The sequence below is a fragment of the Simochromis diagramma genome, unplaced genomic scaffold (genome assembly GCF_900408965.1).
Source record: "Simochromis diagramma unplaced genomic scaffold, fSimDia1.1 OVJJ01000321.1, whole genome shotgun sequence".
NCBI lineage: Eukaryota > Metazoa > Chordata > Actinopteri > Cichliformes > Cichlidae > Simochromis > Simochromis diagramma.
Window position 1 is genome coordinate 10,553,663 of NW_024386772.1, and position 18,302 is coordinate 10,571,964.

Sequence of the window (18,302 nt, forward strand, 5' to 3'; positions counted from 1 at the left end):
ACTTATAAACCTAGCACTTGTTACCTATATCTAACAAGTGGAGATCGAATCCAAGTAATTATTAGAAACCCACTCATACAGATATAACAAAATCACCGTTCTTTTATTTGGAACACAAAATTACAAAATAAAAGGAGGAAAAAACCATGAAGCGATATAAGCCATACAAAACTCCACAGTCAAATGGGAAAAGTAAGTGTAAGTGCACTGTGAACACAAATATAATGGCAGATTATCAAACTGCAATTTAATTGCCTATTGCTTCAGTGCTGAAATCTTCATAAACAGGTACAAGTCCATTGTGCACCAAGAAAGGAAGTAAGGTGGATCATTCAACAGCTTTGTTACGTTTCAGTTCCGTTTTATCGCTTCATATTTGAGGTTTCCTGCAATATTGCTTTCAACACTGGAAAGAACTATCCAACTATAAATAACACTCATTCCAGTCAGACACTCATAATCTTCCTTGGAACAAATGCTTGTTTGAAACCCAGGGTGAGAACTCATGTTTGAGAAGTCTCGGGAAAATAAAGGGCAGCTATAAGGCAGGGATGTGTACACATCCTTTATTCCCACTTGAATGTCCATAGGCATTGTTCAAAAGTAAGGTTTCGGGCTGTGAATCGTCACCTTTTTAGGGCAGGGGCCATCTTTATAAGCAGTCCATAGAGTTATCTGGGAGTACACCCAAAGGTGGGGCCTTGCCAGGGAGACAGGATGGCGGGAGCATGGAGTTTGAAGAAGGATCCACATTTTCAGAGTCTTCCATTCGCTCTGCGCAGCCTTCCCAGTTTATATGGAATCTGGTGACACGTGGGTTTGAAGCTAGAATATTTCTCTGCAGCTGAAAAAGGAAAAACATAAAAATAAATTCTTTGCACAAGTTCTTTAGGAATACCTAACACAGCATCTTTAATAGAATCATTTGGACCACAATTTAAGGCAGTTTTATTTCATCTTCATCGTGTATTTGTATTATTTCTGCATGTCAGTGTAAATAACATTAATATGACATTAATTAATGTTCATTATACTAGTGTACACTAGTGTAACATTTAAGACCAAGTGTGATATTAGAAGTGTACATGAACATTTAAAAAAAACAAAACAACTGTATCTGGCAGCATTTGAAAGTCTTTACCATTTACCCTGACTACTAATTGATTTTCTGTTAGCTCCAACATCAAAACAGGCACGCTGCTGGTGTAAATGCATCTGACTCCATGTGCTCTCTAGACTCAGGGCAGGAAAGAGTGAACCCAGTAGTACAAAGGCACAGTGTGGTATTTTCTTTTCTTCACAATAGCTAATCACATAAACTCCCACAGGAAACAAGAACTTTGCAACTCTAATCGGAGTAAGCTGTTTAGATATTTTTTTTGCATTTGTAAGTGAAAGGTTTTAATCACAGATGTCAGCCACCTTAAGAATTTGACACCTTCAATCAAAACCCTTTGCTATGACCACAAATCTCACAGTGGCTTATTACTGAAGGAATAAGCCACTGAAGGAATGTCATAATCGAACTTTCACAACGCTTTTTGTTCCAAAGTGCAAGCTTTGCTGAATTAAAGGCTTCAACTTCAGGGCTCCAGTAGTGCACCATGCTGCTCCATATGTATGGTAATAGTTGCAAAGCGTATCATATATTTCATTTTCAATTTGATATTTGATTAATTTCTGCATTAAAAAAAAGTAGGGTTGATTTTTACAATAAAATCCCATTGAAGTTATCTGCAAATACAATGTAACTCTTGCACTAAGCTAATGTAGAACAACAACAAGTCTTCTTTGGCAAATGAGATGGTTCAATTTTGAGTCACTCAAAGTAGATAGTGTTCTTTTAAAATGTTAAAACACTGTCACTTGCTTCACAGGAAGTGTAGTTAGTCCTGTAAGGATCTCCAAAAACTAGACATCTCTTGGGCAGGAAGGGAAAAGATAACCATTAAATGAGTGCAAATGAGCTGGAAATGTAGTCCAGACTGGTCCTACATGGAAGACTCATCAAAAGAAACCTTACCTGCAAACTTGCCATACAAGTCAGTATTTGACTTATGTAAAGAAACGCCACACTTGTTTTGGAAACAACTGCTGTGGACATATTCATATTGAGCTTTATGGTAGCAAAGATATGTCTGTAGCAGTATTTTGTAATGAACAAAACACTATTAAAAATGGGTGTGGAAAAAAAAAATCTCCTTTAGGATCGTTTTTGCAGCACAGTAAATATTTCAGGAAATGGAGGAAATAATTGTAACAAAGAATCAGCAAAATCTTATTCAAAATGCGATTCAGGTTTAGAAAATAAAGGTTAAATGAGGCCAGCCTTTACAAAGTACACCAAAGCCTACCTATTTGAAGTAATGAAAGTCCAGTTTGTGTAAAAAGTCACTCTCCACTGACTTGAGCATTATCCAAAATATCTATGTAGATGTTAAACATTTTCTGTGTATAAAATAAACATCTGTGATTGACACAAGAGCAGGTGAAAACGCCAAAATGAAATCAGTACTGCTGTAGTATGCTTCTTGTAAACATTGGCACATTACCTCTGCAATAATTATGAAATAGTTTCCATTTTTGGAAATTCAATAATTAATAGTGAATTTTCATTTAATAACATCTGAAGAACTAGTCATTTTTGTGTTTTTCTTCTTTCAATTACAACAAAAAATGTTGTAATTTCTGAGTGGTACCAAAAGACTTCAATATAACTGAGCGATGGTCTGCCTCCAGTGCATGCGTCACAACGAGTGATGCATTTCTCATCAAAATTTTCAACTGTCAACCTAACAGGCCAGTGAAATTCAGATTTATTTCCAAAAGAGACTAATTTTAGATTCTCAGGGTACTTAGGTCTACTTCAAATAGCCAAATAACCTGTGGTGGTTTTTAATTTGACTGCAATTATAAATGTTCAGTGGAAATAGGCCTTTACGGTGTAATTTACACCAATAACATTCAAAATAGGCAGTCGTGGTAGCATTGCATCTCAGAAATCAGTCATGATCCTAACCTGTGTGTAGTCTGGCTTGATTGGAGGATTTTCACGCAGCTCTGGGTCTGTGTATTCGTTGTTCACATAGTAACCAATGCGAATGAACTCTTGGCTGCGGTATGTGCAGGTAATGAGCACTACTGTAACACCAACTGCATCGCTTTCAGGAATCAATCCAGTGTTTGGGGCATCTGCCTGATAAACAAGCAAGCAAACAAACAACAACAAAAAGCTATTAATATATGTGGAGCTCCACTGCTGTTGTGATTTGGTCAGATTAGTCACAAATAGTGCCTACTTTTTCTGAGTGTCAATTAATTATACCTGAAACACAAACATGTGTCTCCCAGCAGGTACTGGGCCAACCAGCACCGAGTCGAGGATTTGGTCGTACTCTTCACTCTCTGCTGAGCCGACATAGATGATCTTCCACTCCAGGTCTATAAACAGGAAATATTACAATAGAGTGCTTCATTAGAAAAATATGATGTGACAAAAACATTATTTTTTTGTCAAAAAATGAGCCTGTTAAGCAAAGAACTGATCAGCTGATGAACAGATGTAAACATGTAGGTTAATGTGCACAATGGTTTTTAATATTTCAAAAGCTTTATTAATTCAGTTTGGTTGTGTGCTCGTACAAAGAATCTGTCCACATAAAGTTACACAAACAAATGCAAAAAAACAAAACAACATTTTAGATTTCCATCCTTGAATAGAGCTATATTTTGTTTACATTTTTACGCACAAACATTAAAACGTTGGCTAATTAGCACTGAACTTGTTTTTTTATCCCTTAATGGAAATAATAATATTGCTTTACCATATTCATAAGTACCACAGGACGTGCGAGAAGCGTCCACTCTCCTTGTTATGGCTTTAAGCCATGCTATTATGCAACTTTAATGTTATCTTTAAGCAACGTTACCCTTTACACTTCAACAAAAAGTAGTTAGCTACTACAGCTAATACTGTGTAGCTGTTAGCAGACTTATGTTGTAGCTTCACACAAGCGATAATGACAGCTGTTATGCAATGGTACCAACCTTCAGCAAGGTCCTCCATACACTCAAAGGTTATTTCAAACTGAAAGGGGTTTCCGAAAGGACTCGGGTTGTCTAGGACAGCCACATTCAACACCTGTACCTTCGCCATATTTTCTGGAGCGTTAAGAAGGGGCAGTTTCCCGGGGAAACCTTAAAAAGCAACACTCTCGCAACACAAGCGGTTACCACAATTATTATGGATCACACACCTGTGCTTTCACGAAACGCAGGCCTTACTTATAGGACTAGGCTCACACTACTCACCAAAACAATATTTCTATCATTCAATTGCTCATAAATCTGGGAATAAATTGCCGCTCTCCCGCCGCTTTGACTGTATTACCCAGGTTTCAGCGCGTCTACGGCAAGCTGTACACGCGTATGATGGAAACAGAGGAAAAGGGTGGCCTCGATCAAAAGGAAGGAAAAGTGCCTCTACTGACCCCTAGTTGCACAACTACCAAAGCCCGAACCCACAATAAACAAGCTACAGATTGATTATTGTTGTAATTATTTCAACCACAAACAAAGTAAATCAGGCTGGAAGTATTTCTGTAACGTGGCCTCAAGCTCTGATGTACCAACTCAGTGCCTGAGGCATTTTATTGGTGCTGTTAATGACTGCAGTTCATCATAAATGCTTGGGCAGGGAGGTGATGAAATTATCTAAAGTATCTAAACTTTATGGAGTCACACCCAGGATTGAGGAGTAGTGAGTTCGTGCCATTAAACTAACAGATTAAGTACATTTTGCAGGGTTTCATCTGCACCTATACCAGGTACCAGCATAGTGATTAAAGTGTTATGTTTGAAACCCCTTTGAATGCAGAGAAAATCTAAATTTGTTTACAAAAAGACATGGCATTCATTGCAATCTCTATCCCCAGGTAGATTCTTTTAAGGACAGGTTTATAGCTACAGAGAAGCAGGGTCTTCAGTTCACTGGTGAAAAACATGAAATCTAGCTCTAATTTTTAAGCTTTGAATCTGAACTCGTAAAACTTGAATATGTGAGGTGTAGTCAGAAGTCAGAACTATATACTATATATTCACACATTTTAAATAAGCTGTTGCATGCAGAATTTTAGAATGCCACAAAGCAATGCTCTAATACTCCCACTTAGCCCATACAAAATATTTAATTTTTTTAATAAAACAAAATTCACTGACATTTTTGCTGGCATGCAACTTTTTTTCCAGCTTGCAACCCCAATCCTGAAAAGGATAAAAACAGAATGCAATTGCAAATACTTAAATTGAGAAAATGTAGCATTTTAAGAAATATATTAGCTCATTTTGAGTTTGATAGCAGCAATATTTCTCAAAAGAAGTGGTACAGGGCCATGTTTACCCATATGCAGCAAACCCCTTATTTTAACAGCAGTCCATAAACATCTGGAAACTGAGAAGACCAGCTGCTAGAATTTGGGGAGACGAATGTTCAGCAGTCCTGAGTCTTCTTTGTACTCTTTGTAGTTCAATTTGGGGTTTTGTGTTTGGATTGTTTTTGTTTTGTTTTGTTTTGCGTCTGTCCATTTCCATGACCTTTGACCCAGAGAAATATTTCTGGATCTTGTTCACATGTGGCGTCTTTTTTCCATGATAGAGCTTTAACCTTCATTTCTGGATGGTAAACTGTGGTCATGGCCATACCATGTTGAAGTGTTCCTGAGGCCATTCAGTGACTTCCATGATAGCAACATGCCTGATAGAAACATTTTAATATAGTGACACCCGAGGGCACAAACATTAGAGTTTTTCTGTTTTTTTCAGAGATTTCTCTAGATTCTCAGACTCTTCTGATGATGTTATGTACCGCAGGTGGTGAGATATTCCAAGCCTTTAGGATTTGACATTGAGGAACATTATTCTGACATTGTTCAATTATTGTTTTTTGATTTTTTGCAGATGGTTAAACCATCTGCCCATCTTTACTTCCGTGAAACTTTTTATACCCAGACATGTTCCTGACCTGTTGACAGTTAACATAATTAGCTTTTTTGTTGTCCCCTTCCCAACTTGTGTGAGAGGTGTTGTTGCGATTAAAGTCAAAATAAGTTAACATTTTTCTTAAAATGGTACATTGCACGTGATATGTTTTATGTTCTGCTGTGAATAAAATACACATCATTGCATGCTTTTTTTTCTTTACATTTTACACAACGTCCTGACTTTTTCAAAACTAGGGTTTTATTTTAATATTTCAAGATTTATCTTCTTGAAATATGGTAGAGATATATATAGACATAAGGGTGCACATTAATATAGATTGAAATAATAAAGACATTGCCTGCATGGGAGTATATGTTGCTCTAAAACCTCTGTATACCTTTCTGCATGTGTAAGCTTCCAATTCCAGTGGCATGAATGAACCTCCACACTATCAGACATGCAGGTTTTTGAACTGAGCGCTGATAACAAGTCAGATAAATATATAAATCTCCTTGACATTTTTACATTCTGCTATAGCGTATTAACTTCCAGTACACGGCAGTTTCATGTCTTCGCAGCAGTTTCACCAACACTGATTCCAGCCCAGAAAACATGGCCAAGTGCAACATTTAAACAGATGTTAAATCAAATACGTTGCTCTAAAAACAGTGTGCCTTTTAAAATCATCATTGAATTGCTTCTCTCTTGCAGTTTTATTATATATGTTATTTATTACTGGGCTGTCACTGTAGGTATTTATAGCAGCTTACATAAACTATAGGCTATTAGCCTAACGAACTTGCTTACAGAAGCTTTCTTTAGTAAAATGAACTTCCTGATAAAACTAACAGTGAAATATATAACAGTGACTCCAATAAAAATATACTGTTTTACACGTAATGCTCATTTATTGGACAACAAACACACACACACAAAAAGGTGCTTGTTGCACCCTTTAGTGGTCACTACTAAATAAGTAGAAAACAAGACACCAGAAGAGCTATTTGTTCTTAATGTTTCTTCTACCGCCATATCTGGTCTGCAATCAGCCTAATGTCCAACCAAATTGTTAACGCAAATAATCTAATCAGTCAGTTAGCTCAGTGCATTTGACTTTGAACATGGCAAGCCTTGCTGCCAGCTTCTGAGAGTTTCAAAAACTGTTGATATGCTGGGATTTTTCTGCCCAACCACCTCTAGAGTTTACAGAGAATGGTCTCCAAAACAGAAACTATTGAATGAGGAGAGTCTTCTTTAATCTCAAGCTGAGTCTCAGGGATAAAATGCCTAGTTGTTACCAGAGGTCAGAGGAGAACAGCCAGTCTGTTTCTAGCTGATGGGAACAGTCACTCAAATAGCCACCTGTTACTTGCTGAGACTGTGATTCACTCAGGGTCATAAAGGGATGGATCCCTTTATGACCCTTGTTAGGGCCCTAGCAGGGCCTCTTCTTGAAATTTCCCTTGTGTGGGTGTGGTCTTCTCTCTCCGCCTCCTCCTCTTTTGTTCCTCCCACCCTTCTGTCTCTTTTTCACTCCGCCCTCTTGCCACGACGCACCTGCTGTTCATTAACCCGTTTGGCACCTGGACCCAGTCAGCAATCACCTCTTTATTATATAGATTATATAGGCTGGGGAAGAACTGTGTGATGCAAGTGGTTTTTCCCTATGGCTCTACATTGTCTTTTTAGATGTTGGAAAAGTCCCAATGCGTGTTTGTCCTACCCGTGGTTTTAAGTTGAGTGAGTAGATGGGCCTATAGGCCTTGGAAATGTCTCACCGTGGTGAGGAGTTCAGTTGAGTGAGAAGTGGGAAGTGCCTCTTTGTGTTGTGGAGTTTTTTGGGTTTTTTTTTTAGTTGTTTCCTTTGTTGTTTTTGACCTCTTCTTTTCTTTTTGGCCTTATTGATACAGCGGCGTTGCTGACTCTTTGTGTTAAGATTATTTGCAATAAAACCATATTATATGCTAAACACCTCTGTCTGCTTTCCTTTTCATTCTGTTCTGGACCCATTTGTTACCGGCCACCACACTTGCAACTCGAAGAATTCCTTCATGGGGACGTAACATGCCAGCAGGAAAACATGCCATGTTCCCAAGTGCAGATCATCTCAAACTGGTTGCTGGAACATGATAATGAGTTCACTGTACAGGAATGCCGTCTACAGATTCAACAGATCTCAATATCTCAATAGACCACTGGGATGAGGTGGGTTTGTGACTCAGTGCCACAAAGAATTAAGGGGGCCCAATCCTGTACTAGGAAAGTGTACCTAATAAAGTGCCCAGTGAGTGTATGTGCATGAATAGACAGGGTTATGCCAGTAGTTAACTTTCTCATGCCTTATCTGTCCTTTCTTTAATAGATAAAACACTCTGAATCACATGACAAACTGTGGTTACTGAACGTTATATTACTGAAACACTGTTGCAGATATTAGGCTACATACAAAATAGCAAGGGGCACCTCCTCAATGTGACTCACTGCTGTACTATAAGAGTAATTTTCCACAGCAGGTCTGTGCTTTTCAGAAAACGCTTCAGTGCTCTTACAGAGTGTCCACACGAAACTCTGACTAGCACAGATTAGGCCCGAAGCAGACTACATTTTCTGTGCCCCTCTTAGTCTGAAAGGAGAGATTAGGAGAGGATTAGAGCCCACTGGACCAGCTGGCCTCCAAATTCATCCTTAAAATATTTCAGGAATGTCGATATCCTTTCTCCTGACGGGAACCGTGAAACCTGACGGAGGCGCTGTTTCATGCAACGCCATCAGCAGGTTGCTGCTGTAGGTAAGAGCTTCACAGGGAGTAAAAACTACGGCTAAAGTTGTGCAGATTGGAGCAAATAAGGCAAACCTGGCATCTTGTTATTATTATAATTATCGTTAATTTTTTAGAAACTGAATGAACTTTGGAAGGAATTTCAGAATATAAATATTATTGCATAAAGGTGATTAAAAGCTTTAAGGTCTGATTTTTTTATCTTTTATTTTTTTCCTGATGGAAACAGGATAGATCGGCGCTGCTCTGCTTTAGCAAAGTGCGCATTTTATTCTACTTTGTACGCACAAAGGAGGTTCTGTTCGCCCCGCTGCAGGTAGATAACTGTGCTCAGGTATTGTAACTCGAAACTCAACCACGTGACCAATGGCGAAGTGAGGAGTAGACGAGGGGAAAAAAAGAGCTTTAGATGAAAGACCAACTCATAGGACAGCCGAGGATGTAGTCTCGGGTACTTCAGGTAGGCTTGTTCTGATAGAAGTCGGCTGAGGATGTTACCTGTACTTTTCACCCGACTCATATGTGTTGCGGTTTCATTTTTGACAAGGTGAGGCGGAAGCAGTTGACGCGTAAAGAATCAACCTGTTCGATGTTCCTCGTTTTGCCTCGACCATCTGGAAGCAGTCGGATGAAGGGTGTGTGTAAGTCTTTGAAAAGAATCACGTTACAGCATATTGTCATTTGATAGTGTAATGATGTTTTTAGGAGGTGTTAGAGCTGTGTTCTTCTGTTAGGCCAGTAAAAATATTATTGCGCAGGTTTAGAGGTGATTCAACATCAGGCTGAATGTGACTCAGTAGTTGTGGTTTTCTCTGCCTGACTCAGCTTGAGATTAAAACAGTCTATCAGTGTCTGAGTGAACTGGAGAGGATATTTGCGTTTGCACTCCTGATAGTTGTGTGTCTTTAGCTGTTCAAATGGAGGCAGTAAATCCTCACGGCGGCTGTCTGTGAATGAAATGGACCCAAGCTGATGCCCCGACTGTACCAGTCTGCCCCCATTTGGCCCTGCTGGTCACGGGTAGAGATGGCAGCGTGCCTGGATGTGCTGACCATACCTGGAGCTGTGGTTGGGAGTGTTTTACTGCTGGTGCTGAGCAGTAATCCTGTGTGGGGTGAGTTGGAAGCCTTCCTCAGCACTCCCATACAAATAAGCCAGCCTTTTGACCACACCTGTGCACACGCACACATAAAAAACCTATTGCATCCTGTGATGACACATAAAAAACTTAGGAAGCTTTGCTAAGAAACTGTGAAACATGTCAGCACTGCCTAATAACATAAGACTAAGATAAGAATTTATAGAAACAAGCTCCCCATTGAGTGGGAGTAATATACAAAAAAGCAATTTTAAAGATGTTGCGGTGCCGTGTAAACTAATGTCATGATTTAAAAATCATTTGAACTAGATTTTCACACGATACTGAACATCTCGCAGAGTCATTACAGCTAAAAAGGAGAGGTGTTTTGTACTGTAAGTGCAGTACAAAACACAGTATATCTGATGGGTATAGTTACATTGGGGTGGGGGACTGTTGAGCAACTGAAATCTCCTATCAAACAAGAATGAGAGGAAATGTGATTTCAATTGTTCTCCTCAGTTCCCAGACATTTTAACTGGTAAATGAAGGTGATGCTACACAGTAAGACACAGACCCCTGTCCCACTGCTGTGCGAAACTGTTGCATTTGTCAGTTTGAATCCTACTTTAAGTTGTGAACATGGCTGCCCCCGTCTGTAACGTTTGTTATCAAGTTGTACCTTTGTCCTTGGCAAGTTTACTATTTACCCAAGCAAATGATTGACTCAGAAACTGTGGGGAGGGCTTAAGTTTCCAAAACAAAACTTTCTCATTAACACGATTCTTTGAATGATGAACACACACACACAAAGAAACACAAAGAAACAAATAGATTTGAGTTGGGTTTTTTTCTCACATTTCAAACTAGTGTGCTGTTTGACTCAGCTAATTATGGCTGTGGTATACCGTGCATTCCTGAGCTTCTCCTCCTCCCTATTCGCTCTGGTCAAGAAGCTCCAGTGGGGCTTTATGATGTAACTGAGTAATCACATGGCTGCTCACGGATGAAATGGCTGGTAGCGATACTGGAATGCTTACAAGTGTCAGGTGCTTAGAAAGTGGACGAGGTTGAAATGAACTTCTGCTTTACTGTGGTACTTCCTCTTATGTGCTTTTCATTACGCATGTATGTATAAGGGTAGATACAATCATGATAACATGTAGAAGCGATACACTTTTCCTCTTTTGGACATTATTTTTGGCACTCATGTCTCTGTCGTGGTTCATAAACATTTTTGCACTTTACTAAGAAGCCAGCTTTTCAAGATCCTTTCACATTCCTGCATTCATCTGCATATGAATGTGTCAAACACTTTGGTTACATGTGAAAATTATTCTTCATTCTCACTGAGAGTTACATGAGTAGCTTTTTTAAAAAAAAAAAAAGTATTATACTTCTTTGCAAAGACTGGAACTTTCAAAAGTCTCCCCCATTTGCCAGGAAACAGACTCATTACTTTAAATGTTATGAGTGCACATTCACACGTGCTTGTAAGTGGTTACTCTGAAAGTTTAAATGCATTCGCCAATTAAAATAAAAGATCTTATCTAAATACAGAGAGCCCCATAATATTTAAACACATTTTAATTATATACATCAGTTTACATACAAAATGCAGTTTTTAAATGATGATTTCATTTATTAAGAGAAAAAAGCTGTACAAACCTACATGGCTCTATGTTAAGAAATATTTTTAACTCATGAATTAACTGTGATTAACCACTTTTTTTTCTTGGGGGTGGGGGGTTGGGGGGGACTGAGTTTACAGCCATTACTCAAAAATGGTGAAAACTTGGAAGAGGAGTGGTTGGCCTACAAAAATTACTCTAAGACCACATTGACAACTGACCCGCGAGCTCGCAGATTAACCCAGAACAACATCTAAAGAACTGCAGGCCTCTCTTGCCTCTGTTAAGGTCAGAGTTCATGATTCAACAATAAGAAAGACAAAAATGGGATCCATGGGAGAGTTCCAAGATGATAATCCACTGCTGACCGAAAAGAACACAAAGTCTCACATTTGTCAATAAAACATTTTGTTGATCCCCAAGACTTTTGGAAAAAATATTCTGTGGGCTGAGTGGAAAAATCACCAATGGTCAAACATGGTGAGGGTAGTGTGATGGTCTGGGCCTGCTTTGCTGCTTCAGGACCTCAACAGCATCTAATTGATGGATCCATTGATTTTACTCTTTACTGGAAAAACCTCAAAGGAGTCTATCCGACCGTCAGTTTGTGTCCTGAAGCTCAACTTGGGTTATGTAGCAGGACAATGATCCAAAACACAGCAGCAGGTTCACATCTGTATGACTCAATAAAACCAGAAAACAAAAACAAAATAAAGGTTTTGGAGCAGCCTAGCCAAAGTCCAGCCTTAAATCTGATTAAGATGCTTCGGCGTGACCTTGAACAGTGATGTTCCTGATGAGAAACCCTACAATGTGGCTGAATCAAAAAAAAAAAAAATGCAAAGAAGAGTGAGCCAAAATTCCTCCACGGCAATGTGAAAGACTCAGTGCCAGTTACTGCAAACACTTGATTGCAGTTATTGCTGCCAAGGCTGGCACAGCCAGTTATTAGGTTTTGGGGGCCATTACTGTACACAGGGCTAGATAGGTTTGGATAACTTTTATAATCAATAAAATTACAATTTTTAAACTGCATTTTGTATTTACTTGGGTTATTTGTGTCTAATATTGAAAATTGTTTGAGGATTTGAAGCATAATAAATATGTTAAAACATTTTTTGGAAAGGGAACAAATACTGTTCCACTGATATAACATTCATTATGTTTCTGCTCCTTTCACAGGGAATATGACCTTAAGTGCAAGTGACACCCAATCTAATAACACTACAGTAAGTGACAAATATTTTCAAGAACAGTAAATAACTTTGGTATGTAATTAGACTTTAAGTGTTATATTATCCTGTTTGCAGGGACCCAACATCGCAGCCATTGTGGCCCCTACAGTCACCTTGGGAGTGCTGGCTATAGTCTCGGCTTTTCTCGTCTGGTTGTTCTGCGTGGTCAAAAAGAAGAGGCAGACCGAAGGGACGTACAGACCCAGCGCTGAGGAGCAGTCTGGTGCGCGCAGCATTGCCGCACCGGATGCACTAAAATTACCAAAGGAGGAAAGACTCATTTGAGGTTTTGTGGAACACCTTGTAAGGACACAGGCTGCAAACACTTGCACGGCAGCCTTCCTGTGTGACGAGGCTCTCAGATTGGGGCTTGACCACTGAGAGAAAACTGTCTCCAGGTTTAAGAGAGGACAAAGAGCGATCTTTGAAACCGTACAACATGATGCATTTTCTTGCCGCTCCATTTCAACAAGCACTGAATTGTTCTTGCTTGGTAAGCCGAAGAGAAGCGCCCAAAGGGATTTTTCTCTGACTTTTAAGAACAACTGAACATTTCAAAGAGGTCTAAATGTTTATTCTGCACAAGTTTAAAAAAAAACAAAAAGCTACAGTATTTTATCGCCACTAATGATTTTAGTTTAGCGACACTTCTTTTTGCCAGCTGCCTTAAGTCCTAATTACTTGCTGGATTTGATTCTGTCTAAAATTTCAATGCAAAATCTGCTGACCTTTAACCTCAAACTTTTTGCTTTTTTAGTCGATCGCATTTGAAAAGGAAAGAGTTTCTATTTATGAGTTTAATCAAAAGATCTTATCCTCGTGAAAACTAGTTTTTTACAAAGCTGCTCTGAACTAAAAAAAAAAAAAGAAGTCAGGTTATAACTAGAAATCAGAAGCAACTGTTTACACTTGACATCTCTTTGAATAACAACACTAATTTAAAGACAGACCATCAATAATTCACCAGATCATATGTATAGCACATAATTGACTGTAATCAAGTAGAGATGTTTTACAATGTCACCACGTGTTTATTTATGCATTTGTCAAATAACTGAATATTTGTTTAATATTTGTGTAATTAAACTTTACAAAGCATTTAAAGTCTCACGAGTCCTCCCCAGGTGGATCAGGAGCGGTGTTTAGGTATAAAATCCCAGTAAAAATAGGATATAGGGTGCTGGTTTAGCTGGGTAGGTAGAGCAGGCGATCTATATGTTGTAGGTCTTTCCTTCTTCTGTCCACTGTCCTGTTACGCAAAAGGCTAAAAATAACAATAAGGAAATAGCACATGCCTGAAAAGGTTGAGCAGCTCTGGAAAAAATGCAAACAAGTCCACAGCTATTGTATGTATTAGTGTACAGAGGCTGATGATAAAATAGCTATGCAGATAAGCATTTTCAGTAACCACAGAGTGTAAAGTTCAGGCTCTCGGTGTACATGAGAAAAGCACTGAAATGCTCGACTCGTTGTTAGCCTGCAGTAAAAAAGTTGTTAACTGTATGATGCAAGGAAAATTCACAGGGTCACTTTTTTCATAAATTTTTTTTAATTAGCAGGTCTTTATGTCTTATTCCCCACACAAATGCGTGTCCTGGTTTTCAGTGGCTTCTGCATGTAAATGACTCATGGAAACACGCAGTCATGTGACGTCAGCATTATCACTGCGAGGAAAGAAGGTTCCTCACATACAGGCAGATCAAGTTGGTTAGATTTCAAAGACTGGAAAAAAAGCTAGTGAGACACGTGTCGAAAGACCCCAGAACAACTGAATGACTTAGTTGAGTCAGAAATTGCAGTCTGAAAGAAGATGATCATTAGAACCTTGCACAGGAATGGACTCAGATGTTGTAGACCAAGAAAAACTCCATTTGTGTAAAAGAGACACCTTCAAGCCAGACTGAAGTATGCTACAGTAAGGACAACCTGGAGAAAGATTATGCATACTGGAAGCACGTCCTTTGGTCAGATGAGATTAAACCCTTTTGGCCACAGAGCCACTGCTTACATTTGGAGAAAGAAAGGTAGAATTTAGAGACCAAAGAAACAGCATCCCAACAATGAAACACGGTGGTGGGAGTATTATGCTGCGGGGATGCTTCGATGTGTCTAGGACTGAGAATCTTGTCAAGGTGGAAGGACTCATGAAGAAAAAATGATATGGGAAGATTATGAAAGAAAACCTCAAGCAGTCAGAAATAAACAGAGTCTGGATGCAAGATATATCTTCCAACACTCCTGATCACCAAAGTGAATGTTACTGACTGTCCTACACTTGAATCTCATTGAAAATCTATGAAGTGAAGAACATTAAATCTGGAGAAGCTTGAGAGATTCACCAAACCATTATGTATATTTAGGATAATTCTCTTAAAGAAGTATACATCCGGCAGTGTATTAGTAAACATTGTGTAGCACAAGTCCTTGTAGCTATATGTTGTGGAATAGACTTGCTAACTAGGAGTTTTAATGCTGTAAAGTGAAGAGAAATCTTGGATCACACGTCAAATTAATCAGTAAAAGAAAACAAACAAAAACCCCCAAAGAGGCATTAATTTGGCATTTAAATTAGATTTTATTCTTTCGCCAGTTTCAAGGCTTCACAGTTAAAATCACTTGCTTTTGACTTCGGCAAGGCAATGACAGGACAGTTGTGAGGATGTCAGTAGTTCAGTGCATTCACGACATACAAAAACATTTGAACCAAAAACTTCACTAGCACCAGTTAACACCAATGTCTAACACTAGAGCAACAGTGATCTGTTCAAGTGTGGCGAACCATTCAATTCATTATGGGGGGGGGAGTGAAAAGGGGGGGTAATGGGCGAGGTGAAAGGAGCTCAGGGAGCCAGTTGCGCTGAGGTTTTATGCAACTTCCTCCTCTCCCTCTTCCTCGAACTCGCCTTCCTCAGCAGTGGCATCCTGGTACTGCTGATACTCGGACACCAAGTCGTTCATGTTGCTCTCGGCTTCGGTGAACTCCATCTCATCCATACCTTCGCCCGTGTACCAGTGGAGGAAGGCCTTACGACGGAACATGGCGGTGAACTGCTCGGAGATGCGCTTGAACAGCTCCTGGATGGCGGTGCTGTTGCCAATGAAAGTGGCGGCCATTTTGAGGCCACGGGGTGGGATGTCACAGACGGCGGTCTTCACATTGTTCGGGATCCATTCGACAAAGTAGCTGCTGTTCTTGTTCTGCACATTCAGCATCTGCTCATCCACCTCCTTCATGGACATGCGACCTCTAAAGACTGCGGCCACGGTCAGGTAGCGGCCGTGGCGTGGGTCGCAGGCAGCCATCATGTTCTTGGCATCGAACATCTGCTGAGTGAGCTCAGGCACAGACAGTGAGCGATACTGCTGGCTGCCCCTGCTGGTGAGCGGGGCGAACCCTGGCATGAAGAAGTGCAGACGGGGGAAGGGCACCATGTTGACAGCTAGTTTGCGGAGATCGGCGTTGAGCTGGCCAGGGAAACGCAGACAGGTGGTCACCCCGCTCATGGTGGCGGACACCAAATGGTTGAGATCTCCGTAGGTTGGAGTGGTGAGTTTGAGCGTGCGGAAGCAGATGTCATAGAGGGCTTCATTGTCAATACAGTAGGTTTCATCTGTGTTCTCTACCAGCTGGTGGACAGAGAGGGTGGCGTTGTAAGGCTCCACCACGGTGTCAGACACTTTGGGGGAAGGCACCACGCTAAAGGTGTTCATGATGCGATCAGGGTACTCCTCGCGAATCTTGCTGATCAGCAGGGTGCCCATGCCGGAGCCAGTGCCTCCGCCCAGAGAGTGAGTGAGCTGGAAGCCCTGGAGGCAATCGCAGCTCTCAGCCTCTTTCCTCACTACATCCAGAACAGAGTCCACCAGCTCTGCTCCCTCAGTGTAGTGGCCCTTGGCCCAGTTATTTCCAGCTCCACTCTGGCCTGTAGTCAAAAATATTCCAATTTATAATGTAAGATGCACAGGAAAGACATAGCATAGTATGCTCGATTAACAAAATTCACCCAGCTTACCAAAGACAAAGTTGTCTGGTCTGAAGATCTGTCCGAAGGGACCAGACCTCACCGAATCCATCGTTCCAGGCTCCAGATCCACCAGGATGGCTCGTGGAACGTATTTTCCACCTAAACCAGTCAAAAGTGAATGAACAATATAATTCCTTGTAATTTTAAGAGGCACGCTGGATGTGATGTAAAACAGAGATATGTATGCGAATCAGTCTGTACGGCAGCAGAGGTGAATCTGCAACCAACCTGTGGCCTCATTGTAGTAGACGCTGATCCTGTCTAGCTGCAGGTCGCTGTCTCCATGGTAGGTACCGGTGGGATCAATGCCGTGCTCATCGCTAATCACCTCCCAGAACTGAAACAAAACAGGTGTGGTAGGAGAGGAAGGTGGGATGCAAGTTCATTCCAGTTACGTATTTGCTGATATACTTTTAATTACATTTCTAGAAAGCTTAGTGTGTATTTCTGGTGCATGTAGAGTCAAAAGAGCAGTCTATTAGTCTGATCTGGCAGATGGCAATAATCTGAAAAGTAAAAACGTCTTTGGTGCCATATGGCCAACAAGATTAATTATACTAAAGATATAATCCATGCCAGTGTTAAAATGATAATACTGCAGTTTGATTAAGTTTAAATTTAGACATTTTTTTTCAGAAGCAAGTGGCTGGAAAAGAATCAGGCAAAAATAGGTCATAAATATGGAGGGGGAGGGGCGGCTGCTCCTACATCTACAATAAGGTTTCATTACTATTCCAGTCAATCGCTGATATACTCGCATGGGAAATTCGACAAAAATGTGGAGATATTAAATGCGAGTTATGCATGGAATTATTAAAGCATAAAGTCGCATAAATCTTATTTTCTCCTGCATATACCAGTGCATGAATCAGTCTTGTCCTCGGTGTGAAACCCTGCACGGAATGCCAATGAGCAAATCGTCTGTGGATTGATTCTCCCTCTCTCTGGAATGTAATGAGCTTTAAGAAGAAAATACGCCGCACAGAGTTTGTTCTAGAGAATTTCTGGAAGATGGATTAGGGGAGCTCCTCTGAGTGCCTGCATGACAGCCGGCACACGGCTCACCGGATTGAAAAAAACCGAAATAGAGCAAAAGAAATCAGAAAGAAATACCTTGGCTCCAATCTGGTTTCCGCACTGGCCGGCCTGCAAGTGCACAATTTCGCGCATTTTGGACAGGTGGGTAAGAGGACGGTCGAGTAGGAGACGGGAATCTGAGCAGAGGAGATTCACAGGATGATGGCTCCGGCAGTCGATCGTCCGGGATTTTGTTGCACCGCCTCTAAGACCGTCTACTGGGCTGAAACGGTGGTGCAACTTGACGTCATCGCCATGGCAACCAAAGACTGGAGGAGAGAGGGAGGAACCAAAAGCGGTGGAAATGGCGGATAGGATGCGAGGAAGCTGCATCAGGTGTCAATAGGTCGTCTCGTTATTCTCACGGACTCAGTGACCCCACACCCCAAAAAAAAATATTCACATGAAACAACATCAGTCATCCAGCTGCCTTAAAGTGATATGTAGAGACTATTTGGTACTTTTGAACGCATTAACTTGATGTTATCCCCCCCCCCC

General features: G+C 40.5%; 3 protein-coding genes across 6 annotated transcripts; 1 reads left to right on the forward strand and 2 right to left on the reverse strand.

Annotated features, from left to right (window-relative positions):
* Positions 1-84: 84 nt before the first annotated feature.
* Positions 85-4,446, reverse strand: asf1ba (anti-silencing function 1Ba histone chaperone). Its single transcript, XM_040040625.1, has 4 exons — positions 4,048-4,446; positions 3,326-3,441; positions 3,020-3,196; positions 85-844 (listed from the first exon to the last, which is right to left on the reverse strand). Exons 1-4 carry the CDS (start codon positions 4,154-4,156, stop codon positions 653-655), a joined length of 594 nt encoding a protein of 197 aa, XP_039896559.1. The 5' UTR covers positions 4,157-4,446; the 3' UTR covers positions 85-652.
* A 4,037-nt stretch (positions 4,447-8,483) lies between these two features.
* Positions 8,484-13,624, forward strand: crb3a (crumbs homolog 3a). 4 transcript variants are annotated; one of them, XM_040040632.1, is made up of 5 exons: positions 8,484-8,767; positions 9,306-9,399; positions 9,668-9,872; positions 12,650-12,696; positions 12,778-13,624. In XM_040040632.1, the coding sequence occupies exons 3-5, from the start codon at positions 9,731-9,733 to the stop codon at positions 12,985-12,987; spliced, it is 399 nt and encodes a 132-aa protein (XP_039896566.1). In that variant the 5' UTR covers positions 8,484-8,767; positions 9,306-9,399; positions 9,668-9,730; the 3' UTR covers positions 12,988-13,624. The 4 variants fall into 4 exon arrangements, with proteins under 4 accessions (XP_039896566.1, XP_039896586.1, XP_039896577.1 ...); XM_040040652.1 differs by having other exon boundaries at positions 9,306-9,393; XM_040040643.1 differs by lacking the exon at positions 8,484-8,767 and having other exon boundaries at positions 9,233-9,399.
* Positions 13,625-15,214: 1,590 nt separating this feature from the next.
* tubb4bl (tubulin, beta 4B class IVb-like) lies at positions 15,215-18,017 on the reverse strand. Its single transcript, XM_040040560.1, has 4 exons — positions 17,841-18,017; positions 16,956-17,064; positions 16,716-16,826; positions 15,215-16,625 (listed from the first exon to the last, which is right to left on the reverse strand). Exons 1-4 carry the CDS (start codon positions 17,895-17,897, stop codon positions 15,568-15,570), a joined length of 1,335 nt encoding a protein of 444 aa, XP_039896494.1. The 5' UTR covers positions 17,898-18,017; the 3' UTR covers positions 15,215-15,567.
* Between the last annotated feature and the right edge of the window lie 285 nt (positions 18,018-18,302).

Bases quoted from the DNA above. Each gene is read 5' to 3' on its own strand.
- asf1ba (XM_040040625.1), bottom strand. From the start codon at position 4,156: ATGGCGAAGGTACAGGTGTTGAATGTGGCTGTCCTAGACAACCCGAGT. The intron at 3,197-3,325 runs GTATAATTAATT...CTTGTTTATCAG, and splicing joins GACACATGTTTGTGTTTCAG to GCAGATGCCCCAAACACTGG. The intron at 845-3,019 runs GTTAGGATCATG...TTCCTTTTTCAG, and splicing joins TCAAGCCAGACTACACACAG to CTGCAGAGAAATATTCTAGC.
- crb3a (XM_040040632.1), top strand. From the start codon at position 9,731: ATGCCCCGACTGTACCAGTCTGCCCCCATTTGGCCCTGCTGGTCACGG. The intron at 9,873-12,649 runs GTGAGTTGGAAG...CTCCTTTCACAG, and splicing joins GAGCAGTAATCCTGTGTGGG to GGAATATGACCTTAAGTGCA. The intron at 12,697-12,777 runs GTAAGTGACAAA...TCCTGTTTGCAG, and splicing joins CCCAATCTAATAACACTACA to GGACCCAACATCGCAGCCAT.
- tubb4bl (XM_040040560.1), bottom strand. From the start codon at position 17,897: ATGCGCGAAATTGTGCACTTGCAGGCCGGCCAGTGCGGAAACCAGATT. The intron at 17,065-17,840 runs GTATTTCTTTCT...GTTTTGTTTCAG, and splicing joins GAAACCAGATTGGAGCCAAG to TTCTGGGAGGTGATTAGCGA. The intron at 16,827-16,955 runs GTTGGTTGCAGA...TGACTGGTTTAG, and splicing joins CTACTACAATGAGGCCACAG to GTGGAAAATACGTTCCACGA.